We start from the raw sequence: 27812 nt of genomic DNA on the forward strand, positions 1-27812 counted from the left end.
ATGGCGAGGCAATGTGTGAGACTCCACATCGGTTGGGGAGGAGAACGAAACATTCTTTATAAAGATATGGAAACTTCTCTCTTGCAGACAACGTTTTAAAAACCTTGAGGGGAAGCCTGAAAGGGAAAGTTCAAAGAGGACAATACCTGTTAGCGGTTGGGAAGGAGAACGAAACATTCTTTATAAGGGTGTGAAAACCTCTCCCTAGCAAACACGTTTTAAAAACCTTGAGGAGAAGCCCAAAAAAGAAAGCACAAAGACAATATCTGCTACAGGTAGACCGAGTCGTGATAACAAAAGCTCATATGAATGCAAATTATTCATCATTCACAGCATAATCATTATGGTCAACAAGAATGAAAATATTCATTGGATAACATAAAAGGTTCACAAAAGTTGTCATTATCATCCAAAAATAATAAATAAAGAACAATGAGAAGAAAAAAACAAACAATTTGACCACTTTCCTAAAGAATCTTTATTCAGAAAGTGTAGTTTAAAGCAGAAACTTCACAAGGAACTTCTCAAGAAAGTGGTCAGATTTGAATATTATCTAACAAAGTGGTAGCATTGGAGAGAACTCTTTCACCTTATGCAATGATCTACCTTATGTTGGGCAATGAATAGCATCACCATGGCCAAGAAGCTTTGTCGATATTATTTTCGAGCACTCTGCGAATGAACAACGAACGAGCACGAGCAGAAAGATCTAGCAAATTCGGGGAATCTATGGAAGAAAGAGAGACATTAGGATGTCCCATTTCAGATAACAAAAGAAAACCAGGTTATGTTCTTGCTGCAAGACACCAGGCTTGATGTCAAAGTTGGTCAGAACGTGGCATTTCTAAGTATATAAGAACTTGACCGGTTCTGGTGCATGATTCTTAACTTACTTGATGCGAAGTTCATGCTACCTTTTTCCCTTTAACTGAAGATTGGCTTGATTGTCGTTCTTTTGCATCGCCTCCCGGATACTTCTGCCTTTGAGCACCGATGTCGGAAGACTCGACCAATGGTCCGGACCAGGTTTCGTCGAACTTGTTGGGATAGCCGAATGATGTGGAACTGAATGCAACATCAGAAGGAACAGCAGCTGGATCAATATGACGTGAGTATCCCAATGTGAATCCGAGTGCCCCGTCCTGATGTGGAGGGGGGAACTTTTCGCTCTTGCTCTTTGCATTTGCGTGTGTAATTAAACGTCGTCTCTGTTTCAGAAGAAGAACAGACATGTCGTAAGTTAGATTCGGAACAAGAACAATCCTAGCTTTTTCATAGCTACAGCTTGAAACTGCCGATTAATTCACAACGAAAGTGTCCAAGATTAATTCACAAGGAAAACGTCCAAAAATTTCAATAAACGTTTGTCGACATGGTTAAGTCATGATATGCAGGCCATAGAAGATATTAAATCCTTGGAGGGCCACTACGACTTGAACTCATTCCGCCCCTTTATTATCTACCAGATCATTTTTTTATAACTAGGCCGACCCATGGTGGTTCATAGGTATGAGAGAAACTGAAAAATAGCCACCACCATACTTCAAATACATATAAACAAGCCCATGAAGATAAATGTACTAATTGTACAAAAGATTTGGACAGAGTGTTTTGGAAACGGTAAACCTATTTGTCAAGAGATGAAGGGTTACAAAAAGATGCTAGAAACCATAGGAGATATTGTCTGCTTTGGCTCGTTACGTATCGCCGTCAGTCTAACGGTTTTAAAACGCGTCTACTAGGGAGATGTTTCCACACCCTTATAAGGAATGTTTCGTTCCCATCTCCAACCGATGTAGGATCTCACAATCTACCCCCCTTGGGTGCCCAGCGTCCTCGCTAGCACACCGTTCGATATCTGGCTCTATCATTTGTAACAACTCGAGACCATTGCTAGTAGATATTGTCCGTTTTGGCCCGTTACATATCGCCGTCAGCCTTATGGTTTTAAAACGCGTCTACTAAGGAGATATTTCCACACCCTTATAAGGAATGTTTCGTTCCCATCTCCAACCGATATGAGATCTCACAGTAAGAAACGCTAGATCATCTTATTCTTCACTACCCTTTCGAGTCTATGGTATGCAATCATATTTTTGAGAAAAGGGGGATTTCCATTTGTCTCCCTCTCGATTGACTTCTTGAAGGCTTTAAATTATGGAATTTGAGGAGCAAAGCTAGGCTTTTGGGGAGTTATGCAACCAGAGCTCTTTAGTGGCACATATGAAAGGAAAGGAACAAGAGGTCTTTTAAAGCTAAGTCTTTACACTCTGATTCTTGTTGTATTTTTGTACAGAATACAGTTTCTTGGTGTTCTTTACCAGCAAAACTCTCTTTTGTGATTACAGCCTCTCGATGATTATCCAGTGATTAGAAGACGCTAATTATGTCGTTCTTAGACACGGTTGCTTTCTAACCCGGCCCTTTGGCTGTTCTTGTTTAATATTTCAATGTAAAAACACATCATAAATGTCAAATAGAACAAATGTAAATACACTTACGTCAATATTCGATTGGAGTTCTGCATTGGCTCCTTGAATAGGAATGGCCCTACCAGCACGGTTACGTGGGCGTGTCTTCTTCACATGATCGTTCTGCAGTTTACTTGCTGCTCTTTGTCTGTAAAACCATATGAATTGATGCAATATACTTAACAAAATGGGCACAAGTCACGTTAATAAACATAATCCACATAAGAGCAGTCCCAGGATGTAATTATCTATGGATCTTAGTATAACAACTCAAGCCCACCGCTAGCAGATATTAGCCAAAATCCTATAATACCCTCCCTGGTTTCTTAAATTGCATAAGGCTGCTTGGTTTCCCGCATTCAATGCTAGAATTTACAATATTGAGGAAATTGTATTGTGGGCATTGAAGCGGTTTTGAAATGGTAACAAAGTCTGACAACGGGCGATGTGTAAGCGAGGACGCTAGGCCTCGAAGAGGGATGGACACCGGGCAGTGTACCAACAGGACACTAGGCCCCGATGGGGAGGGGGATTGTGACGTCCCACATAGGTTGGAGAGGGGAATGAGTGCCAGCAAGGACGTTGGGCCCTGAAGGGGGTGGATTGTGAGATCCCATATCAATTAGAGAAGGGAACAAACCATTCTTCATAAGGGTGTGGAAACCTCTCCCTAGCATATGCATTTTGAAACTGAAAGAGAAAGCCCAAAAAATACCATATTTGCTAGCAGTGAGCTTGGTTTGTTGCACTTATTCTTTTGAATTGGACCCTTTTTTATCTTGCTAGGTCTTGTAAGTGTTGTTATGGCTCATTTCAGTAGTTTGTGGCTTTCGAGAGCCGTTTTGGTATTCTTTCATTTTTCATGATGAACACTTGTTTTTTATTAAAAAGATTAAAAAAATTATTCTAACACCAAGCATCAAGTATCAAGTCTTAATGAACTAATAAACACCAAAAAACCCGAGCAACATAGAAGTATTGAGATATCAAACCTTCGCGCTTCATCGTCCCGTCTTTTAGCATCCATCTCCTTACTAGGTGGATATTTGGGGAGGCTAGAAGGTTCACATGCATAAGGTTCTGTAACGAAAAACTGCAAAACAACGTGAAATAATAACATCAACAATTAGAATGTGCTGCCATTATCAACACAAACGAATACGAAGCTCAGAGAGAAGTGAAATATGAAAGGAGAAGCGACAATATTGTGCAAATATGATACCATCAATGAAAACAAATAACACAAACTTTGGCGTCACCTCGCTTTTCAATGCATCTCTAGCTGTCGTTCTCTCAGCGGGATCAATTGCAAGAAGTGTATCTATAAGAGAAAATGATGATGGTGGGAAATCTTTAAAGGTCTCTCTTATACATCTCTTATAAGGTTCTCTGGGCCTAAATAAGGCTGCATTGGGCAACTTCGCTCTCTTCAAATATTCATCTGAAGGTGAGCCACACAGCTTGAATATCTTATGCAGTTGTTCAACCTAGGGAGCAGTAAAGACATCAGATGCACTAATATCTACTAAGATGTAAATAGAAGAGAATGTCAGTTCCATATGTGTATTCATATATCAACATTGTAAATTATCGACACCGGGATGAATTGGAATAGATAGATACTGAGCAGCTCATACTGATTGTCTAAAGAATGAAGAATTTTAATCCTAAAGCTGTAAGTTCACTTAATAAGAAGTAAATGCCTATGTTCATGGAAACCAACTTTCATTAAGATGGAAGAACAACGAGTACGAAAACGTTTCCTCACTCACATACTCACATTACCCTACTTAACGCGCCAAGGTTCAATTCTTCAGAGATAGATAACCTACAATGTACAATTTCCTCTTAAAACAAAAATAAAAACACTGCTGTCCCAATGACTAAGATCTGGCACTCTTTTGAAAACCTGCCCAGGGCCGTAAACATAATAAAGCCAATCAGATCTAGTTGAAAGGTGACCTTGAAAAAGAGAATGTGGTCGAGTGAGCGAAATCAGATGATTACCTCTGTACGGCCAGGCATTATGGGCCTCCCAGCTAATAACTCTGCCAAAATACAACCTGCACTCCAAAGGTCGATGCCTACACCATAATGAGTTGCACCTAGTAGAAGCTCCGGAGATCGATACCATAATGTAACAACACGATTAGTCAAAGGGTGCTTGAGTTTTGGATCAAAGAAAGTAGCTAGTCCAAAGTCCGCAATCTTAAGCATCCCTTCACCATCAATAAGAAGATTCGAACCCTTAATATCACGATGAAGCACCCTGTGGTTGTGACAATGCTCGAGTCCTGATAGCAGTTGTTTCATGAAACACTTGACCTACAATATAACTCCCTCTCAAATGAAGAAAGATTACAATCTGCATCACTATTGAAAATTAAATGAAAATATGAACTAACCAACCTGAGCCTCTGTAAATTTGATGGATGGGTTTGCAGCAAGTCCAGCTAAATCATGCTCCATATACTCAAACACAAGGTACAAACTACATGACATCCTTGATGTAACCAAACCCTCTAACTTTACAACATTAGGATGATCTAGGCGCCGCAAAATGAGAATCTCTCTAGCCATAAATCTTACACTCTCTGGCTCTAAATTGTCAAATCGGACCTTCTTCAGTGCAACAACTTTACCGGTCAACGTGTCTTTTGCTTTGTACACATTACTGTATGTTCCTTGTCCAATCTGTGCTTAAGAAGATGTACATATAAAGGTTAGAATGTAAAAAAAATTCCCATCATGAAAAATTTGGTTCCACCCCTGCAGTCACCATCTCAAATGATATGGAAAATCACTTCCTAATCATCATGAACAGTTCTGTACACAAGTAAACTATAGCAGAGAAAAGTGATGGAATGAAGATCTTAGTAAACGGTGCTTTAGATGCAGTTTTCCTTGCGACGGTCCGGGACGAGGTGGTACTTGTGATGTTTCGGCTTGGGACACCTTTTATTTGGCCGTTTTTTGAATGTTAAATACCACTGGATGGGTTACTTTTTATTGGCACTGGAAGCACATCACATTATGGCCGGGTAACGTATTACAGTTTAATGAATCTTCCACTTATCTATGGTTAAACAACAACTTATCAATGGATATAATCCTTTTAGTATGAATAGTTTATCAGTCTAGGCATGGATGTTCTTATTTGGACATCTTGTTTGGGCTACTTAGAACACATAAGAAAAACACTTAGATAGCGAAAATTACACCATAATAGTATCAAAAACCACTTAGATAGCCAAATGATTCTCAAACAGAAACAACAAACCTTATCAATCTTCTCAAAGGTATCAGCCTTCCTCGGAATCCAACCACTGAGTGCCTCCCCACAGACGGCTGTGAGCCAAGAAGGCCATCCAGCCGCCACCTGCTCCCCCTGTGATTGCTTTGGCAAATTACTCAGTCTGGGGTTAGGTTTCGACTTTCTTCTCTGCTCTTTTGTCAAAGGCTGAGCCCCATGGCCATGCCCTTCCTTCTGAGTAACATCAACAACAGCCGCATCAGCTTCCTTCCTTTCCAAATCATCACCAAATTCAGAGCTCTTCTCCTTCTTATCCTCGGAATCTGCTAAGTTTCTGGAAGCCACCTCTCGGCTATTTATACATCCCATTGCTCAAAATCAAGCTCCATTTCTCTTCTCCATAGCAAATAACAAATCCCCCTTCTAAACCTGATATCTAAAAACCGAACAAACAAACACAACAACCTTACGCTACGCATCCAACATAAACTCATAAAACATCAACCGATTGTCAATAAAACAAACAAAAAGCAGCCAAATTACAAATAGAGCAGTAACTTTTCAGGGAGAGAAAGCTGTCTATAGTCAAATCGGAATCCACAACAACAATTATATTCAATTAGCTTTTGAAACAGAGATGGAGAAAGACCTTTTTCGAGATGAAACGAACTGTGTCGGGAATATAAACTGAGAAAAAGCTCGTGAAATCAGTAGAAACAGATCTTCCGCAAGTCCTCAACGATTCAAACCCACCGCCCCTCCGTATCTCTTCCTCCTCCTCCTCCTCCTCCTCCTCCTCCTCCTCCTCCTCCTCCTCCTCCTCCGGTGAAATGCGAGGTCGTTGGTGAATGAACAGAGAGCAAGTGTCCGGGTAAGAGTTAAGTGTACTGATTGTAATGAAATTGGCAGTTTTTTGGAATTTACTCATTTTGACATTTAACGAAGAAATGGTTCAAAATAATAATTTGTATTTATTTAATTATTTTAAATCGAAAAAATAAATTCTATTTTAATTTATATTTTAAATTATAGTTTAATTAATTACCAATGTTCTTTTGAAAAATAATTTTAAAAAATATTAATAATGTAAAACTGTCTTTATAGTTGAAGACAGAGGTTTTTAATATAATTAATATATGATTTTGTAATATTTGACTGCCTAAAAAAATCATAAATATTTAATTTTAATATAGCTTTTTTTTTAAAGCACATAGACCACGAGAACCTAAAAAAAAAAAGAAATTAATGAAATATAATTGATCATAATATTTTATTAATTTCTAATAATGTAAAATATTATTCTAATTTTCAATGCCCCAAAATGAAAATAAAATAATTTTTATTAAATTAATAAAAATACCTGTACTTTGACTTAAATATAATTTATAATTTTGAAGTTTTAAAAATTTGGATAATACTCTTGAAATTAAAATATATATATATATATATATATATATATATATATATATATATATATATATTTAAATTAAAAAAATGTCAAATTTTAAATTATTAAAGTTGTTGATATTTTTGTTGAAAACTATCTAATACTCTATTTTTATGGTAGTTTTAAACTTGTAATTTTGTATGTATAAGAGTAAACAATCCTTAATTGTCGGTACAAAAAAAATGGACTTAGTAGCCCGAGCTGCGGCAAGGTGTGGTGTCATAACACTAATAAGAGATGGCTCAGAGGGATGCTACCACAGAAACGAGACTTCGTAAGTTTCGGAACTTGAGAGCATAACCAAAGACAAGAGAACTCAACTATCTTTCGAAAAGATATGCCGCCACATTTAGAAGAGACAATTATTTCACTTGCAAACATATTTGGGCAAGATAAAATATACGACGTTACCCAATATTATATAAACATTGATCAACAACAACAAAAAATATCACGTCAATAATATATCATTTGTTTAGGAATGTAACAAGAAAATTTTAATTTTTTTATTTTTTAAAAAATGTAGTATTAATAAAAATTTATTCAAATATATTTCTAAAACAAAATATTAACCATTTTCACTATATTCAAATAACAAAATATAGGGATAATTTTATTACTTAATTTTAAAATATATTTAAAAAAAAAAAGATTTTTTTTTATTTAAAAATGTAGTATTAATGAAAATTTATTCAAATATATTTCTAAAACAAAATATTAACCATTTTCACCTAATTAATAAATAAATAACTATATATATATATATATATATATATATATATATATATATATATATATATATTAATTAAAATATAGGGATAATTTTATTAATTTAAATTTAAAATATAATGTAAAAAGAAATTTTTAAGATTTTTTTTTATATATATATTTTAAAAAATGTAGTATTAATAATTCAAATATATTTCTAGAACAAAATATTAACCATTTTCAACTAATTAATATATATATATATTATATTCAAATATAAAATTTTAATCTCTCATTTCTCAATTATTAGTCCAAGTCATTGCAATTTTTTTAATTTCAATTATTTCAATAATCGGCTGACCCTAAGGACATGAAAATTTGCAACAAGTCAATGAATTTTAAATCATTAACAATTCTGCCTAATGATCCACAAAATAATAATAATAATAATAATAATAATAATAATAATAATAATATTAGGTTTAAGAATAATAATAAAAAAAAAAAAAAAGACCCAAATTTAATTTAAGGGATAAAAAATTCAAGAAATAAGACAGGATAATTAATAATAGCAGCCTAAGAACATTTCAATCACAAATACCATATTCCCTGCCGGAGAGCGCCTTATTGAAGAAGCTCTTCCAACTAGAACAATATGAACCTGTAACAAATTGGAGAATACATTAGAGAGATTCTGATATAATAACTTAATTAAACATGCAAACACCAACAATCTAATTATACACCCCCTATGCTAACAAAACTGCCTCCTCCTTCCTTAACACACACTCAATCTTCACTTCTCTTCTTCTTCTTCTTTTCTTTCTTTTTGCTACCCTGCTCGCCCGCTTCCTCTTCTTCGTCTTCCCCGTGCTTTCGCTTCTTTTTCTTCTTCTTCTTCTCCTCCTCCTCCTCCTCCGCACCACCGCCGTCTTCTTCTACTTCGTCGGGTTCTTCCGTTCTCTTCTTCTTTTTCTTCTTCTTTTCCTTCTCCTCGCCACCGTTTTGTACTTCTTCGGCTTGTTTCTTCTTTTTCTTCTTCTTCTCGTCCTTTCCGACTTCAGGTTTCGAATCCTCCTCCTTTACCGTTTCCTCTTCGTCTGCTGCCCTCTTCTTTTTCGTCTTCTTTTCTTTCTTCCCTTCAACAGTTAGAGGGGCATTTGCTTCCTCCTCAGCAGCCTTCTCGAGTTTACCGATGATAGAATCCGCTGCGGTGTTGTATGTCTACATAAAACAGAAAAGTCAGTCGTCTATATAAACAAGTGGGCGAATAACAGATTGTGAAAAGAGATGACAATCAGACCTTGGCAGCAGTTATTAAGCCCCCGACACTCTTCTTCCGATCCTTGTCGTAGGCTTCGATCTTCGGTTTGCCTTTAGCCGAACCAGCAACATGTCCCAACTCTCTACCCTCGAGGTTTCTTAACCTTGCTTCCAGCTGAGTAAACAAACGGTCATGTTTCAGCAGACACTTCCATAGATCTTTAAAAGAAAAAGATACCAAGAAGAAGAGTACCTTAGCGCGGTTTTCAAGACCCATCGAGTTATCTTGGCCATCGCCCAGAGCATCGCACCTAATTGCCAACGCAGTTTTAGCAGCTAGAGACCGAGAGATCTTTCCTTTGAGCTTTGGAGCGGCCTGACCAATTAGGGATGCATGATAGATGAGACCATACTTGGGAGTTGCATGCTTTGTTTTGAGGGCTCTGAACAGAGCCTTCTCAGCTCCAAGAATCTGCACTGTGCTTCCAGGCTGCTTAGCAAGATTGAGTAAGCTTCCACCATGGGCGATTAGGCGGGCACCGACAAGCTCTCCGACGAGTGCAGTCAAGTTAGGAGCAATGGTGTTCATCCTGCTTTTTAGATAATCATACAGTTGGGCTCTGTATTCAGAAAGAGAAAGGACCTGATCACAGAGCTCTCTAATATTTATCAAATCAAGATCACTAACTTCAGTTCCCATTGATATCATACAGGCCTCCTTCAGCTCAGTCTCAACCTCCTCTGGCAATATCTAGAATGAAATATGCATAAAAAAAATCAACATTTGGAAATGTAAACAGCACAAGAATTTCTATAATGTTAAAGTAAAATTAATATGGCTCCATAGGGAAGGAAACCGACATCGCATTTTTATGCCACGAACACATTCAACTCCAAGAAGGTGGGTCAAACAGTTAGATAATAATCTAGTTCAAGACTTGCTTGAGTTGGAAGAATAGGTAGACATTAGCCATTGACATGAAACAAGCACACAAGCGACACTGGACTTTAACAAATACCATATATATACCTCGGAGAAATCAAGCTGAGCTGCATTATCACGGTTGCCCATTAATTTCACCGTCTTAGCATATTGTATGTTATCCTGAATAATTTTAGCAAGCTCTGGAAAATGCCAGCCATACCACTCCCTAACCCGCATTGCATAAGTGTTCAACTCCTTGTCAAGATCATCAAGCAATCCTATAGCTTGTATGATCATTGTATCCACCTGAAAATGGGATCAAACATGAGTTATATCATTTTGTTGAAAAAGTGCACTAACAATATCGACAATAAACGTTTATTGAATAGCCAACAGCCATCAATGCTAAATCTGAGAAAGAACAAACCTTATCAGCACTGAACTTCAGTTTATACCGAGACAAACTATGAGACAATCCCAAGCTCATTGGTGCCAAATCTTGAACAGCTAAACCCAATATGAGTTCATTCAATTGGTTTCTTAAACCTCGTATCAACTCCATAATAGAACTGTTGTGGACACAATCTATTTGCTGCATGAAAAGAAGTACATGACACTCAATAACATTGGATAACTTCATACGCAAACCAGTAAAAAATTATTTGTAGAACGAGCTGCATACCAGCTTCTCTTTGATTATATTTCCAAGCTTAGAATCAGCAACACCCAAGGTTTCACCATCACAGTTGGCTCGTAAAAATTTTCGCAATCCTTTGCTGGGTTTGCTGTCAATCAACAATGTGGTAGCTTCCAAAGCTTCTGACATGTTTTCAAACTTGGAAAAAGCCTTGAGCTTCACCACCTGATACAATGAAATCAAAATGTTAGGTCCTTGTTGCAAAAGAGAAGAAGGTGCATCAAGCACACAAAAACATCCACAGGAAAATGTACAAATTGACATTTTACATGCCCTAATACAGTACACTTCTTGAATGGAGAAATCCCATGTCAAGGAATGCCTGTAACATGGATGCAAATTGGCAGTGGCTGTAGATTAAGAGAGATTACCTGTCTAGCAGATTCTGCACTGGAAAAATCCTTCCATAAATCCTACATTCAAAGTAGTTTGAAAATCAAGATCCATATACATAGGAAGAAATCAGTACATATATGATATATATTTAATCAAGTGAACGACACATTCTCTACTTAACTTCTACTATTGCCAATGAACATTAGGCAACCATCAAACCATAAAAAATAGCTATTTTTACACATCCACCTTCAAACGAAATATACTCATAAACAATTTTCAAACAGCATCTACCTCAACTTTGTTGAGCTTTCCTTCGTCCAAAACTTTAAACAGGGCAAAGCCCGCCGATGTCTCGAACAAGACAAGCATCTTCACGACCTCCCCAATACACCTGAGAGATACAAAACCATTCCCAATGCACGTTAGTCAAACAATTCACTTAAAAATCCAAACTGAAAAGAAAAAATCTTCAGTTCCTCCCACATTAAAACCATATAAATAAACATACTTCAAGCATCACTAAGGCAACCGCAATATATCCTTTCTACAGGAAAAAAAATAGCATCTAATTCCAATAACCACATTAGATTATCCACTGAAGATCATGATTTCACTATGATACTTCAAAAGTTCCTCGAAACTACAAAACTGCTGCTCCCATGGCCGGTCAAGTAACAACCCACCAAACTTCATAGCTACGGCTACCGATCAAACTTGCTCATTATCGGAACTCAAAAGTAAGACGTCGAAGAATGATTGAGAGAGAGAAATTCGCATTACCTTAACGGAGTTCGGCGTCGGGAAAGAGGGGGAGGAAGCGAGAATTAGGGTTTAGCACCGAGAAGGGTTTGGGAGAAACGTAATTTACAAATTTATATAGCGGTGGTATAGAGAGGCTGAGAGGGTTTTGCAGGGCGACTCTGGTCGTCGGGGTACTTTCGGTATTTAGAAAATTAGTAGGGTTGTTAACGTCCATCCATGACAAATATATTAGGATTATATTTATTTTATAAAATTTCTGTTTATTTGGTTGACTGTGAAATTTAATTTAATTTTTAAGATTATATTATTATTAAAATAAAAAATAAAAAACTATAGTTTAAGAATTTATTAGACATTTTTTTAAAGTTGAGGGACTAAATAGACATAAACCTTAAAGTCGAGAGACTAAACTTGTAACTTAGCCTAAAAAACCTAATGAAGAGGCAGCTCACGTACGGTTCGGGAGCCGAGCCCCAGCACAGGGACTTAGGTCAACACTTATTTAATAGCCAGTCATCAATTGGAAGCGGGCACGATGGTGATGAATTGCGATTGGTCCAAACCTTCGACCAGCAAATTATTGCGACCCGCCCAGAATGGCCGTACATCCTAAGACCTTATTCACACAGTGAAGAAAGGCCGAATGGAAGGGGGCAATCAGCTGGCTGCTTCTTGGCCACGCCCACCCGCGATACGAGATACTTGATCTAAATTCTCAAATAGGAAATTGCATACCATTCGCCGATATACGTATAGATGGGTACATGATATAGAATGTCTTCCAGGTCAAACCACAAAGCTGGCTCGAGCCGCAGGAACTTTTGCTAAAATAGTGAAGGAACCTGCACCCCCTACGCTCTCTCTTAGGCTTGTGCGGCTGCCTTCGGATGTTGAAAAACTCATTGATTTCGCCGAGCTACTAAAGGAGGTAGAAGTTCGGCCCGTTTTTTTTGGTGTCGTAGGGGAGGGATTGACCTTTCTAAAGCATATTCAGTCGTACTGACATGGCCCACTGATTTTTTTTTTTCAATTTGAGCATCCCTCCGTTTTATGTAAAATATGTCTTTAATATATATATATAAATATATAGATATCGGCCCTTCAACAAGCTTATCTTTGTCCGGATCCACACCGCTAGCGACTATTGTCCTCTTTGAACTTTGCCCGGATCCACACCGCTAGCGGCTATTGTCCTCTTTGGACTTTGCCCGGATCCACACCGTTAGCGGCTATTGTCCTCTTTGGGGTTTGCCCGGATCCACACCGCTAGCGGCTATTGTCCTCTTTGGGCTTTGCCTGGATCCACACCGCTAGCGGCTATTGTCCTCTTTGGGCTTTGCCCGGATCCACACCGCTAGCAGCTATTGTCCTCTTTGGGCTTTGCCCGGATCCACACCGCTAGCAGCTATTGTCCTCTTTGGGCTTTGCCCAGATCCACACCGCTAGCAGCTATTGTCCTCTTTGGGCTTTCCCTTTTCCACACCGTTAGCAGCTATTGTCCTCTTTGGGCTTTCCCTTTTGGGCTTCCCCTCAAGGCTTTAAAACGCGTTAGGGAAAGGTTTCCATACTCTTATAAAGGGTGATTTGTTCTCGTCCCCAACCAATGCGGGACATCACATTTGTACTTTATTTATTGTTTTTAAATATTTTTTTCGATAAAAAATTGAAAACTTTGATCTATGTAAATTCAAACAAGTGCTTGATAAAACTAGACGTTATGCTACATTTAGATACTCGTGATTTGCACGACTTCATAAAATTTAGAGGTAAATTACTAAGGCCTCGTGATATGATTAGGGACCTTAGTCGAACTTTGACGATACAAACTTGCAAATGATGACAAATTACCATTGTCTCTTGGACACGTGCGATATCCAAGGCTATTTTAGACTCGTGGGTTGTCTGGAGGCATTATCAACCACGTGTTTGTATTTGTCTATTGTGTTTAGGTTTTTTTGTGCATCGACGAGATCTATCTCTGGGTCGAGTACAAAGCCGTCAGGTTCAATTTTTATGTCGTTAGTGTTAGAATCGCACAACAACAACACACACACGATCTAGATGAACACAAATGACAGGAGTGAGGAAATGCAAAGAGAAATATTAGCTAAAGTATGTACAATAAGAGAGAATACTATACACAGAAGGCTTATCTTCAAGCTCCACCGCTCATGCTAGAAGAAGAATAAGAACTAAACAATGAAAGAACCGAAGGCTATGCGATGTCCCTCTCCAATGCAACGAGGATGGTTGTCACTCCTCCCGTGCATCCCTGGAAGACCTTCGAATCTGGTTTTATAAGCTTTTGATTTGTATCGGCCCAAGCCCACTGTTAGCAAATATTGTCTTCCTTGGGCTTTCCCTTCCGGGCTTCCCCTCAAGGTTTTAAAAACACGTCTGCTAAGGAAAGGTTTCCACACCCTTATAATGAATGTTTCGTTCTCCTCCCCAACCAATGTGAGATTTCACATGGTTGGTCTCTTGTCATGGCTAACAATGTCCACCATTTTCTTACCTCAAATTGTTGTGAATCGTCCGTTCAAAGAGGCTAAGTCTTCCATACGTGTCTGAAAATTCTAGACAAGCATATAGAGAGTCAATAACCTAAGCTAGAAGTAGCTGAAATACCTTTTAACAAATAAACGACCCTAGTAAAAGAATTAAAGAATTGAGGGTGAATAAAACTTAAGAATAACTGGAAAGATAAATAATAAAACTTGTAAATGACAAGTTAGCTACTTACTATCAAGATTATTTTAACTTTTCTTTCCAAATAGAGGTGATGCAGAGCAATCGAGGTGATGAGGCAGCTGGTTTAGAGGCTTCAGGGCATCCTTTTCCGAGTCTGGTTTATGTACATGTACTTTTGTTGTTAAAAACTTATACCGGTTATTTTGAGTTGTAGATAGTACTTAGTTTTACGTTTACTGTTTATAAATAACATGATTCCCGGCTAGTTTTCAAAGCAAATTATCTGTGTCAGTAGTAACTCCTGTGATTCGAGCGGTCGATTAGCGGGTGTTACACTAAGAAACTAAGTTAGTGTGACGTCAAATAGGGTCTTTTCTTTTGGATCCTATGGCAAGATAGAAACAATCTAGTCTTCAATGATAAGGAATCTTAATCTGATGGTGTTATTGACATTATTCTCTTCGCTGCTTAAAGATTATAGTTTCACTACTATAACCACTAGCTGTCCGTCATTGGTGGCAGTACTGCTAACAGATATTATTCATTTTGGTCTGTTACGTATTGCCGTCAGTCGCATGGTTTTAAAACGCGTAACTGTTAAGAAGAAGTTTCCACACCCTTATAAAGAATGTTTCGTTCCCCTCTCCAACCGATGTGGGATCTCACAATCCACCCTCCTCAGGGGCCTAACATCCTCGGTGTGTGGGTTTGATACCATTTGTAACAGTCCAAGCCCACCACTAACAGATATTGCCCGCTTTGGCCAATTACGTATCGTCATCAGCCTCACGGTCTTAAAACGCGTAACTGCCAAGGAAAGGTTTCCACGCTCTTATAAAGAATGTTTCGTTCCCTACTCCAACTGATGTGGGATCTCACAATCCACCCTCCTTGGGGGGCCTAGCATCCTCGCCGGCACACCGCACAGTGTCTGGCTCTGATACCATTTGTAACAGTCCAAGCCTACCACTAACAGATATTGTCCGTTTTGGCCAATACGTATCGTCGTTAGCCTCATATTTTTAACACACGTAACTGTCAAGGAGAGGTTTTCCACACTCTTATAAAGAATGTTTCGTTCCCCTCTCCAACTGATGTGGGATCTCACGATCCACCCTCCTTAGGAGCCTAGCATCCTTGCTGGCACACCACCCAGTATCTGGCTCCCTAAGCCCACCACTAACAAATATTGTCCGCTTTGGCCTACTACGTATTGTCTTCAACCATACGGTTTTAAAACGCGTAACTGTTAGGGAGAGGTTTCCACACCCTTAGAAAGAATGCTTCGTTCCCCTCTCCAACTGACGTGGGATCTCACAGTTTTCTTCCATTAGTTTGTAAATCGATCCATCACGAAAGGATGATGGATCCATGAGATCGAGCATCAGATGTCTATTCAGAAACATGAACTCGCTCAGTAGCACCTGAAGTAAGCAACTTATAGGAGTTTCTAATATCAATCTTTATTGAACTTATCCAAGTCTATTCAAATCCACAAGACAGTCAAGCTTTCAATAGCTCTGTAATATATCAGAAACATGGGTAAAATATAAGCTAAAAATGACATCCTGTAAGCCATTTCTCTTAGGATTTTCTTTGTATTCTCAACTGTTTATAGTATAGGCATCTTCTTCTGGGATGGAAGAACAAAACCAAATTCAAGGGTCAAATGTAGGAACTTCATGTTGAGAGGAGTATATGGCTCTATACACCGTTCGGTCGATAAGGCTTCGATATGGATCCTCCTTTCGCTTCTTAATCAAGTAAGCTAAACTAAGTTCGACTTCGGATTTCACATGATTATACAGATCGTTAGCGTTTTTCTTGTCCTTCAGAAACTCCTCTCGCCCTTTAGTTACTATTGGCTTACCGAACAGGTAATATAAACGACCAGGTATCTTCGGAAAGAGCAAAGGGACGAAAAGAACCTGACTAGCAACCTCTCCGCTACCCACATCCCTGAAACCATGGTATATTCAACATCCAGAAAGAAGAATCGACTTCGATCGACATTTGTAATGCTTGTTTATTCAAAAAGGAACATGAGACAAGACATAAAGCAAGGTCCTAAAATGTTTTGTCATCATGATGAAGAACAGTTACCTCACTTTAGCAGAATTCTCATTTACTTCTCTGAGGCTGTCATTAAGTACAGGGATTTTCATGAAGTCGTTATAATCTAAAACCAGCTGCAAATACGAAATACGACGACGACGATGATGATAATAACCAGAAAGGTAGTGAACAAAAAGACAAGTTTGCACCATGAAAAATATGCACGTCTCTGAAAGGTGTCCATAGGTTTTCGGGCCCATATGGCTCCTTGTTTGAGGTGAGGGCGTCGAGCTATGATAGCCTAACCAAGTTTGGTTGATGGTTTTACGAGCTCAAGTTATTGGGTCGGTTAAATCGAGTCTTCCTAACTTCTCAAGGAGTCGGTTAGTAACGAGTGGTTCGAGTGGGGAGTGGTTAGGAATGGGGTCCTATCACAACTCCTTATGCTTGAGCTGCCAAATGGTAATTGAATATCATCAAATTGGATAGGGAATCAAACTTACTTGTGCCATATCATCTTCTCCAACAGCACCGAACGGTACAATTGTAGCGCCAAAACGAGCAGCCATCCTCACAAACTCCTGTTGATTCGGCCAGAACAGCTTATACTCTTCACCCTGTCAAGTTTTCAGAGGAAACAATGAATGAACATGAGAAACGTTAACCTCAACCATTAGATGAAAAAGTGGCAAGATAGGTCATTTTGTGTAACGGCCCAGACCCACCGGTAGCAGATATTGTTCTCTTTGGGCTTTCCCTTTTGGGCTTCCCCTCAAGGCTTTAAAACGCGTCTGCTAGGGAAAGATTTCCACACCCTTATAAAGGGTGTTTTGTTCTCCTTCCCAACCAATGTGGGATTGTGTCCCCAACTAATGTGGGATTCTCACATTTTGACTCGAAAAAACACCGCCATGAACTCTCGATGCCATGATAACGTGATGTTAAAAGTCTGATAACTCAAAAGCTGAATCATGCAAAAGTAAAGTACATGAAAAACTTTAAGCTTTTGCAACCTTGTGGTTACAGATGTCGAGGATTGTTTGGAGGAGTCCCACATTGGCTAATTTAGGGAATGATCCTCGGTTTATAAGGAATACATCTTCATTGGTATGAGGCATGAGAGCTTATGCTCAAAGTGGACAATATCATACCATTGTGGAGCACTGTAATTCCCAACATGGTATCAGAGCTATGCCCTTAATTTAGTCATGTCAATAAAATCCTCAAGTGTCGAACAAAGAAATTGCTAGCCTCGAAGGTGTAGTCAAAAGTGACTCATGTGTTGAACAAAGGGTGTACTTTGTTCAAGAGCGCCAAAGAAAGAAGTCGAGCCTCGATTAAGGGGAGGCTGTTCAAGGGTTACATAGACCTCAAATGGAGGCTCTATAGTGTACTTTGTTCGAGGGGAGTTTTGTTGGGAGGGAGTCCCATATTGGCAAATTTAGGGAATGATCATGGGTTTATAAGTAAGGAATACATCTTCATTAGTACGAGGCCTTTTGGGGAAACCCAAAACAAAACCACGAGAGCTTATGCTCAGAGTGGACAATATCATACCATTGTGGAGATCTGTAATTCCTAACAACAGATAAGTCCTTTCCAAATGTCATTTTATGCAAGAAGTTTAAGCTACTTAAATTCATTAGCTTAGCTGATTTATACGAACGGAAAGAGGAAATCAAGCTTAATTCGAGTTTACAGCTACATGGTGTTCTCTCTATCTCGACATCAGTTGTAGTCTATTAAACTGCAAATGTTTTGAGGTGATGGAAGTGAGGAACGTAAAGTACCTTGTAGTGAAGAGCCTCGCGCGCACCCCCGGGATAGAGGAGAACATGAGCTTTTTCTGACAACAATTTGTATAGATTGTTAGCAGTGACAGGTACTGCACCAAATACTTTCATCCAGTCAACCATAGAAGTTTCAGGAGATTCCGAGTCGAGTTTTCCCATGAACAACTCGGGATGTGCTATTCCACGAACCACAACATGCTTCTCTCTTATAAATCTTTCAACTAAAGGAGCAAGCTCTATTCCTAATAAATTGTGATAACCTACTAGCAACACAGGACCCTCATTAGGAACTCCAGAAAGACCTCTCACTATAGTTCCATCTCCCAAAGTTGAGAACATTGTAGAACCTGCGAGAAAATGAAATAATCTGCCACACATAATAACTTTCAGCCTACAGAAGTAAATCAGAGGAGAAATTTATAAAAAGGTTGGTTCATGCATAGGAGTAACAAGGCACTAATATAGACGGAACCTACGGTAGTAGCCCAGCCAATTATGTACTCTAACCAGTGTCGGTTGAGGATTGTTGGGAGGGAGTCCCACATTGGCTAATTTAGGGAATGAACATGAGTTTATAAGCCATGAGAGCTTATGCTCAAAGTGGACAATATCATACCATTGTGGAGATCTGTGATTCCTAACATGGTATCAGAGCCATGCCCTAAACTTAGCTATGTCAATAGAATCCTCAAATGTCGAACGAAGAATTGTGAGCCTCGAAGGTGTAGACAAAAGGGTGTACTTTGTTCGAGGGCTCCAAAGGAGTCGAGCCTCAATTAAGAAGAGGCTGTTCGAGGGCTCTATAGACCTCAGAGGCGACTCTATAGTGTGCTTTGTTTGAGGGGAGAATTGTTGAGGATTGTTGGGAGGGAGTCCTACATTGGCTAATTTAGGGAATGATCATGGGTTTATAAGTAAGGAATACATTTCCATTGGTATGAGGTCTTTTGGGGAATCCCAAAGCAAAGCCATGAGAGTTTATGCTCAAAGTGGACAATATCATAGTGGACAATATCATACCATTGTGGAGATCTGTGATTTCTAACATGGTATCAGAGTCATGTCCTAAACTTAGCCATGTCAATAGAATCCTCAAATGTCGAACAAAGGATTGAGCCTCGAAAGTGTAGTCAAAGGATGCACTTTGTTTGAGGGCTCCAAAAGGAGCCGAGCCTCAATTAATGGGAGGTTGTTCGAGGGCTCTATAGACCTCAGAGGAGGCTCTATGGTGTACTTTGTTCGAGGGGAGGATTGTAGGGAGGGATATCATACTATACCATTGTGGAGATCTGTGACTCCTAACAGTGTCCATCTAACATGTTATGTAAAACAAGAACATTTCGTTCATCGACGGTAAGCAACTTGCGAAAATTAAGATATCCATGAGGCCTCAGTTGATTTCATTAGTTCTTTTATGTACGATCCATGTGTGTTCTTTCGTTTTCTTAGGTTTATGCTCTACTTCGATTGAAGATCTGGGCCAAAGGACAAAACTCATCTTTCTTGAAAAACGGAAGGGAACAACATGACATCGCAATTTAAATTTGATCTCGATGAAACAATATATCAATGAAAAGTTAGTTCGATGAATAATTGATGTAAAAGTTACCCAGTCACTTGAGTAAAAGCGTAGTTGTACTCTCCTACACTGGGCGGAAGATAATCCGAAACAATATCGTGCTTTCTTGATCGTCGATACTTGTTAGTGCATTTGATTACTGTCATCAAACCAATACCATCTTCCTGTTACATGATATGATGGTGACAAGTCATATGATTTTACTTGAAAGATAGAAAGGAGAAGAGTGTTACAAGCATAGTGCAGCTCTCTACATTTTTCCAATCAGAAATTTTATAGGAATCATGGTGTTATCTACCATATTTTCGCGTACCAATAATAAGGCGTGCCCATTTTCGTTGAAATACCGAGCTCTACAGTTCGGTAATAATCTCCGTAGTCGTTGGGCTTCATCTCGACTTGGAACCATGTTATCCTTGCCACTAAAAGGCACAACAAATTGTAGTCACTTGTATGAACGTTGGACCAACTATGAAACAATCAAATTCTGATAATTGAGTAGGATGATTTGACAATTTAAAATAAAGAACTCTAACATAATCATTTTGGCGTAAGTGGTTCATGATAGACGAGAGATAGACTGTGAGATCCCCATCGGTTGGGGAGGAGAACGAAGCATTCTTTATAAGGGTGTGGATTTCCTAGCAGACACGTTTTAAAAATCTTGAAAGGAATTCCGAAAAAGAAAGCCCATAGAGGACAATATCTACTAGCGATGAGCTTGAGCTGTTACAAATAGTATCAGAGCCAGACATCGGGCGATGTGCCAGCGAGGAGGCTGAGCCCTGAAGGGGGTGGACATGAGGCGGTGTGCCAGTAAGGACGCTGGGCCCCAAATGGGGTGGATTGTGAGATCCCATATCGGTTGGGGAGGAGAACGAAGCATTTTTTATAAGGGTGTCGAAACCTCTCTAGTAGACGTTTGCTAGGGCTTCCCTCTTTGGGCTTTCCCTTTCGGGCTTCCCTCAAGGTTTTTAAAACACATTTGCTAGGGAGAGGTTTCCACACCCTTATAAAAAATGCTTCATTCCCCTGATGTGGGATCTCACAATCCACCCCCCTTCGGGGCCCAACGTTCACACTAGCACTCGTTCCTCTCTCCAATCGATGTGGGATCTCACAATCCTCCCCCCTTCGGGGCCCAGCGTCCTTGCTGGCACACCACCCGGTGTCTGGTTCTGATACCATTTATCATAGCCCAAGCCCACCGCTAGCAGATATTGTCCTCTTTAGGCTTTCCTTTTCGGGCTTCCCTAAGGTTTTTAAAACGCGTCTGCTAAAGAGTGGTTTCCACACCCTTATAAAGAATACTTCGTTCCCCTCTCCAACTGACGTGAGATCTCACAACCTTGAGTAAAGTTTGGTCCTATGTAAGTGTCCTAATGTTTGTCCATTGATCATGGTGGCAAAACCTTTTTGTAACTATTATCCTTTTAAGTTTTGTTTTACTTGATCATTTGTCTCTCTTTTTGTGAACTTTAGCTCTTGCATTCTTTCAATGTTTTTGCATTGAAATTCCAGTTATAAACACACAGACACCACTCACACCCATGAACACACACTAAGTTCTAGGTAAAAACCTGGCTAGCACAAGTACTTCGGCTTTAACAGCATGGAGACGAGAATTAGCGTAAGCAGCAGCTGACTCGAGCAGCTTCAGCTTCCAAAGAAAGGTATCCTTCGGTATAATGCTAACTAATTCCTGAAAAAAACTCATCTCGTATTAGCTAACCGTAACAAAAATCTTAACTTTTTTTTCAAAACGCGTCTGCTAGAGTGGTCGAAACTTTTCAATTTTTGAAATATGATCTAGATAACGATATCGACAACGAATAGAGATAGAACGAAAAGGCGACATTATATCCTCCTTACCGAGAGATATGGCAGTAGAGAAGTCAAGTTGAGTGACATTTTTTCTAATTGCTGCATTGGAGGAAGCTTTCTGTCAACATTGACTGTTGCTACTTTCAATGGTTCACCTGGTGTAGCAGTAGAAATAAACATGATTTTTACCTTTTAATCATAGCTACAAATCCAGGAATTCTTACACTGCACCATAAGTTAAGTGTAAATCTCATTCAAACAAAGATAACAAAGGAAAAAGGTTATGTGTAAAACAAAGAAACGTTTGGAAGTTTATATCTGAAAATGAAACTTGAAGAAGATAAGTTCTTAATGGTTAACCTTCCCAAGTAATTCTTTTGGCTTTGTGTTGGAGTAAGTTACCCGAAAAGGATATTCGTCACCCTTCATCTGTGAGATCCTACATCGGTTGGAGAGGGGAACGAAACATTCCTTATAAGAGTGTGGAGGAAGTCTCTCCCTAACAGACGTGTTTTACAACTGTGAGGCTGACGGGGATATCTAATGGGCTAAAGCGGACAATATCTGCTTGCGGTGAGCTTAGGCTGTTATTGGAGTAAGATACTGTAACAGCCTGTTGTCCTCTTTGGGCTTTCCCTTCCGGACTTCCCCTCAAGGTTTTAGAACGTGTCCACTAGGGAGAGTTTTCTACACCCTTATAAGTAATGTTTCGTTCCCTTCTCCAATCGATGTGGGATCTCACCATCCACCCCCTTGGGGGCCTAGTGTCCTCGCTGGCTCACCGCCCGGTGTCTGACACTGGTACCATTTGTAATAGCCCAAACCCTCCGCAAGCATATATTGTCCTCTTTGGGTTTTCCCTTTCGGGCTTCTCATCAATGTTTTAAAAAGTGTCTACTAGGGAGAGGTTTCCAACTCTAATAAGTAATGTTTTGTTTCCCTCTCCAACCGATGTGGGATCTCACAATTACCCATAAAGGACATTCATCGCCCTTCATCAGTCCATTCCCACCTTGAACCTAATAACCATGCTGACATGAACATTATGAATTTAACCAAGTAAATTATAGCCTTAATTTCAACATCTTCATTATCCTTCATTGAGACGTTTTGATCGATGGTGAAAGAAAAAGAAGAGGAAATAGGAAGCAAACAAAGTAGTCGAAATCTTAGATTGTTAAAATTTAATCCTTGCCATTCCTTATTGTTAAGGTTGTAAGAAGAAAAGGCACTCGTGAATGAAGCATCTCACAGACTAGCACTGCGTTTGTAAACAGCCCCCCACTACCCACTGCTAGCAGATATTGTCCTCTTTGGGTTTTCTCTTTCGGGCTTCCCCTCAATCCATGCCTCTTGGGGGCTAGCGTCTTTACTAGCACACCACTCAATATCAGGCTCTGATACCATTTGTAACAACCCAAGCCCACCGCTAGCAGATATTGTCCTCTTTGGCTTTCCCTTTCGAGTTTTCCCTCAAGGTTTTTAAAACGCGTGTGTTAAGAAGAGGTTTCCACACCCTTATGAAGAATAGTTCGTTCCCCTCTCCAACCAAGGTGGAACCTCACCGCCTTTTTCTACCATTCTATTACTATTTATCTCAATACTTGGTGAGACCAATGGTATGCCAGAAGCAGCCCCTTTTCCTTAGTGAATATCCAAATTGCCCATATATAAGCCACCAAACCTCCATTATTACCATTTCACTGTCATCCCAGAAAACAGTGATCATGAATCTAATCTTCAACAAAAGTATGAGTGGCAGGATGGATGGAAAACAAAAGACAGGAATTTATCCTCCTTTGTCACGTAAGCGCATTTGTCAAACCCATTAGATTCAGGATGTTATCGCTCTCAGGAAACCAAGAGAACGCTTCGCCTTTTCTTGCTCGTTTTTCTACTAGATTTCCTATTATGATCCTATATACCTAAAGCGTAATGACCCAAATCCACCGCTAGCAGATATTGTCCTCTTTAGGCTTTCCCTTGAGGGGAAGGCTTCCCCTCAAGGCTTTAAAACGCGTCCGCTAGGGGAAGGTTTCCACACCAAGGTGGGACATCACATAAAGAAAGAAACAGACAATTAGTAGCAGTCTACTTACCCACAACAAAGCTAAGAAGGTAGAGAACGGTTTCGTGCAGTGCATCAGGCATAGCTCCTAACAACGGTAACAAGGGTTGTAATTGAGACCTGCCAAAAGATGTAGCTGATGGAGGGCCAAAAAACTGTCAAGACACTAAAAATCTCATGACCAAACCATATCATGTGATTAAATGAACTTGAAGCTAAACTGCAAATATGGAACCAACCTGGATTTGTTAAGATCAGAACAAGGTCAATTTCAGGATTACGTGATGCAACTGCAAGTGCTAAGCATCCTCCAAATGAGTCCCCGACTAAATAAATCGGTTTGTTCGGAGAAGAAGCATGCTCTGACCTGATAGTTTCTTCAACGAGTTTCACGAGTCCTTCAGATAACACAAGTTTGGTTCATCAGCAGTACATAAACACTTCTAGTTAATGAACAATCAACAACAATGTAGACCTTGTTAGGTTATGGAGTCTCCTCCTTTTTCAAAGAAAAATGGTCCTATATAGTAAGCGACTATTTATAGTAAGACCAGTAGAGCTATAAACTATTTATAGTAAAAGACCAGTAGAGCTATAAATGGTAGATAGTTATAAATAGTAGATGGTTATATCCGATAAAGCTATATATAGTAAACCGAACCATATATATACCCCTTAGACCGTGTTTTGAAAATTTACTTTCTGTATTCTCTCTACAGTTCTTTGTGTTCATCTAGATCGAGTGTGTGCATTATTGTGCGATCCCAACAGACCTCACCAACTTAAAGTTTTAAGTGCATCAACAAATCTGGTGAAAGTTGACTCACGAAGCACTCATAAAAATCGTATCCTTGAAAATATTCTAGGCATAAAGAAAACGTTTAAACCTTCAAATGGCGTTCTATCTTGAACAGGAATATGTAGGCACCGAACTTCGAAAGCCCTGCATCAGTAGATTGTTGCTTTAATCGACGCTAAATCGACATACAAGCAAAAGAAATGTCACCAATTCAAGCATATTTATTATCCAAATTACATCCATATTTCTACAAGAATCATCTCCGTTCCACATTTTAAAAAAGAAACTTCCATGCCCTGTCCGGAATCCTTTTAACAAAACCAGTTTACAGTGATAGAATGTTCCACAATTCATCAAAAACAACCACATCAAGAGATAAGGATACATGTAACAGCCTAGGCACACCGCTAGCAGGTATTGTCCTCTTTGGACTTTTCCTTTCGGGCTTCCTCTCAAGGCTTTAAAACGCGTATGCTAGGGAAAGGTTTCCACACCCTTATAAAGGGTGTTTCGTTCTCCTCCCCAACCAATGTGGGATTGTAGGATGTCACAATACATGTTTCAGTTCTGAAGTGTCCTCTTTGGACTTTCCCTTTCGGGCTTCCCCTCAAAGCTTTAAAACGCGTATGCTAGGGAAAGGTTTCCACACCCTTATAAAGGGAGAACGATGCTAGCAGATATTGTCCTCTTTGGGCTTTCCCTTTCGGGCTTCCTCTCAAGGCTTTAAAACGCGTATGCTAGGGAAAGGTTTCCACACCCTTATAAAGGGTGTTTCGTTCTCCTCCCCAACCAATGTGGGATTGTAGGATGTCACAATACATGTTTCAGTTCCGAGTATCAATTCAACAGCATGAGAAGTGAATGGCTTACTTCCCAAGAGCTTGATGATGCATAATGAGGCCACATCCAGTGCCATCCGCTCCTAAAGAGTACAAAACCAATACTACCAAATTAGAACAATTCATTCAAAGCTAGAAAAACATGATATGTGTTAAAAGATTAAGCATACTATCAAAACTTGTGTCTCAACCATTCCATGTTTATAAATTTGATATCAGTTTTGAACTTATCAGCTGGTGCAAAATCATTACCAGGTAAGAACAAAAGAATTGGAGAACCCTTTAATGGACATCCAGATGCAACAGGGCAAAACCAGCGCGGCGGACCGCCATCACGATGCCGAGTAAACTCCTTAACAGCAGCAAAGTAGTCTTTCAATGTCATAGTTCCATACCCATCATCCCAAAATGGCTCCAACTTCTCTGGAACATCATTTCTCAGCTTGATCTTCTTCTCTTCACCTTTAGATTTCAACCTTCCATTGCCCTTGCCTATTGAAGAACAACTCCTCTCCCTCTCCCTAACTAAAGAAGCTCTATTCCGTTGAACTGAAGCTCCAAACAATGACACCCCAACGCCTAAACAAGATGCCATGTCTTATTGCAAGCAATGAGATAAGCTAGACACGTTCTTCAGCTTCCAAAAATCAAAACAATTTCAAGATTCAGTGCTAATCACTTTCAAGAACAGCTTAAATAAACCGCATTCATATTACAGAGAGAGAATCCCATTGAATTGTCGAAGAAAAACAACCCAACCAACACGTTCTGCGTTGAGCTGACAACAAAATGAACAATTCAGCAACAAAAAGGGGTAAATTAAAACAAACCCGTAAAGCTAATGTAGCCATTCCAGCTAATCTGGAAGTTCAAATTCCTTATGGAACACGCATCAAAACACTGTTCGGAACAGGACAAAGCAGGAAAATAAAGTGGACTAATCAGATATATACCTACACATTGTCCGATGAGCCTGACAGAGATTTCGTCGCCTCATGTGGGTCCGAGAGGGAGAACGAGGGATAATCGGCGGCGGATGGCGGTTATCTTTGTTAGACGAACACGACTCTCCACAATGGTATGATATTGTCCACTTTGAGCATAAGCTCTCATGGCTTTGCTTTGGGCTTCCCCAAAAGGCCTCATAACAATGGAGTTAGTATTCCTCACTTATAAACCCATGATCATTCCCTAAATTAGTCGATGTGGGACTTCCATCATCCAACACCTCCCCTCGAACAAAGTGCGCCTCCCCTTAATCGAGGCTCGACTCCTTTGGAGTCTTAGTCATTTTTGACTGCCTTCGAGGAGGGGCTTGGCTCCTTTTCTTTAGGAGTTCTTTGTTCGATATTTGAGGATTTGAGGATTTATCAATCTATTGGCACGACTAAGTTTAGGGCATGGCTCTGATACCATGTTAGACGAACACGACTCTCCACAATGGTATGATATTGTCCACTTTGAGCATAAGCTCTCATGGCTTTGCTTTGGGCTTCCCCAAAAGGCCTCATACCAATGGAGTTAGTATTCATCACTTATAAACCCATGATCATTCCCTAAATTAGTCGATGTGGGACTTCCATCATCCAACAATCTTTACATTAAACATGAAATAGTATGCTTTAATTGATTAAAAATCTAGTGACCACATTTTCCACACTTGCCATTTCCAACGTAATACTAATAATAATAATAAATAAATAAATAAATAAATAAAGCAAATTAAGCCTTTTATCATAATTTTAAACTTATATATATATATATATATGTATATATTATATTTCGTCTTAAATATAAAATATATCTTTTTAATCTATTTAAAAGTTTAAAGATATTTTTTAAAATGAAATTTAATATTGATTCGTAAAAATGATTTTTTTTTATAGTTTCTACACATATTTGAAACATATTTTAAAATTTGTGAGTGTTTTTAATAATTTAAATAGTTTTATTTATAGTCTGTTTAAATGATTCGCCTCAAAAAAAAAAAAAAAAAAAATCAAAATTTGAATTTATGTTAAATATATTTAAAATGAGAGGTGACTTTCCCTATTTTCTTTTGGCTTTTCTTTTTAGGCTTTCCTATGAGATTTTTAGAACGAGAGGTTTTCACACTTTGTTCAAAAATCAACAAAAAAAAAAAAAAAAAAAAAAAAAAAAAAAAAAAAAACTTTTTCGAGGATTCACCATGGGCCCTGTGGCCTAAGTGAGCTATCCTGTGACACGTACGTGTGTCACAGCGTGGGCGAGCCGAAACGAGTGTCTCGGGCGACTTCCTTTGAAATGAGTTTTTCAAGGG

At 39.1% G+C, this 27812-nt stretch overlaps 3 protein-coding genes across 8 annotated transcripts; all 3 read right to left on the minus strand.

Moving 5' to 3' along the window:
• Positions 1 to 347: 347 nt before the first annotated feature.
• On the minus strand, positions 348 to 6521 carry LOC111798366 (putative serine/threonine-protein kinase At1g54610). Its single transcript, XM_087125410.1, has 8 exons — positions 6374 to 6521; positions 5752 to 6160; positions 4881 to 5165; positions 4479 to 4796; positions 3731 to 3958; positions 3464 to 3564; positions 2502 to 2619; positions 348 to 1208 (listed from the first exon to the last, which is right to left on the minus strand). Exons 2-8 carry the CDS (start codon positions 6091 to 6093, stop codon positions 906 to 908), a joined length of 1695 nt encoding a protein of 564 aa, XP_086981536.1. The 5' UTR covers positions 6094 to 6160; positions 6374 to 6521; the 3' UTR covers positions 348 to 905.
• Positions 6522 to 8419: 1898 nt separating this feature from the next.
• Positions 8420 to 12033, minus strand: LOC111798365 (putative nucleolar protein 5-2). Its single transcript, XM_023681456.2, has 9 exons — positions 11884 to 12033; positions 11395 to 11494; positions 11136 to 11177; positions 10750 to 10929; positions 10495 to 10659; positions 10173 to 10373; positions 9396 to 9893; positions 9183 to 9317; positions 8420 to 9103 (listed from the first exon to the last, which is right to left on the minus strand). The coding sequence occupies exons 2-9, from the start codon at positions 11470 to 11472 to the stop codon at positions 8669 to 8671; spliced, it is 1734 nt and encodes a 577-aa protein (XP_023537224.2). The 5' UTR covers positions 11473 to 11494; positions 11884 to 12033; the 3' UTR covers positions 8420 to 8668.
• A 1817-nt stretch (positions 12034 to 13850) lies between these two features.
• On the minus strand, positions 13851 to 27090 carry LOC111798315 (phytyl ester synthase 1, chloroplastic). 6 transcript variants are annotated; one of them, XM_087125740.1, is made up of 15 exons: positions 26467 to 27086; positions 25766 to 26150; positions 25545 to 25596; positions 24763 to 24818; positions 24115 to 24273; positions 23907 to 24011; positions 21856 to 21962; positions 21564 to 21685; positions 20297 to 20405; positions 20014 to 20147; positions 18402 to 18771; positions 17115 to 17228; positions 16660 to 16745; positions 14609 to 16515; positions 13851 to 14441 (listed from the first exon to the last, which is right to left on the minus strand). In XM_087125740.1, the coding sequence occupies exons 2-14, from the start codon at positions 26106 to 26108 to the stop codon at positions 16215 to 16217; spliced, it is 2058 nt and encodes a 685-aa protein (XP_086981866.1). In that variant the 5' UTR covers positions 26109 to 26150; positions 26467 to 27086; the 3' UTR covers positions 13851 to 14441; positions 14609 to 16214. The 6 variants fall into 6 exon arrangements, with proteins under 6 accessions (XP_086981866.1, XP_086981864.1, XP_086981865.1 ...); XM_087125738.1 differs by having other exon boundaries at positions 25766 to 26291; positions 26467 to 27085; XM_087125739.1 differs by lacking the exon at positions 26467 to 27086 and having other exon boundaries at positions 25766 to 26415.
• Positions 27091 to 27812: the final 722 nt, after the last annotated feature.

Source organism: Cucurbita pepo, chromosome 7 (assembly GCF_057944985.1).
Source record: "Cucurbita pepo subsp. pepo isolate OVF chromosome 7, ASM5794498v1, whole genome shotgun sequence".
Taxonomy (NCBI): domain Eukaryota; kingdom Viridiplantae; phylum Streptophyta; class Magnoliopsida; order Cucurbitales; family Cucurbitaceae; genus Cucurbita; species Cucurbita pepo.

Bases quoted from the DNA above. Each gene is read 5' to 3' on its own strand.
- LOC111798366 (XM_087125410.1), bottom strand. From the start codon at position 6,093: ATGGGATGTATAAATAGCCGAGAGGTGGCTTCCAGAAACTTAGCAGAT. The intron at 3,565-3,730 runs GTGACGCCAAAG...GTTGTTTTGCAG, and splicing joins GAGATGCATTGAAAAGCGAG to TTTTTCGTTACAGAACCTTA. The intron at 2,620-3,463 runs GTTTGATATCTC...ATGGTTTTACAG, and splicing joins CGGGACGATGAAGCGCGAAG to ACAAAGAGCAGCAAGTAAAC.
- LOC111798365 (XM_023681456.2), bottom strand. From the start codon at position 11,472: ATGCTTGTCTTGTTCGAGACATCGGCGGGCTTTGCCCTGTTTAAAGTT. The intron at 11,178-11,394 runs GTAGATGCTGTT...CTTTGAATGTAG, and splicing joins GAAAGCTCAACAAAGTTGAG to GATTTATGGAAGGATTTTTC. The intron at 10,374-10,494 runs GTTTGTTCTTTC...TCCCATTTTCAG, and splicing joins TGAAGTTCAGTGCTGATAAG to GTGGATACAATGATCATACA.
- LOC111798315 (XM_087125740.1), bottom strand. From the start codon at position 26,108: ATGGCATCTTGTTTAGGCGTTGGGGTGTCATTGTTTGGAGCTTCAGTT. The intron at 25,597-25,765 runs GTAATGATTTTG...TGTACTCTTTAG, and splicing joins AATTCTTTTGTTCTTACCTG to GAGCGGATGGCACTGGATGT. The intron at 20,148-20,296 runs GTACGCGAAAAT...ATCATGTAACAG, and splicing joins ATGGGCACGCCTTATTATTG to GAAGATGGTATTGGTTTGAT.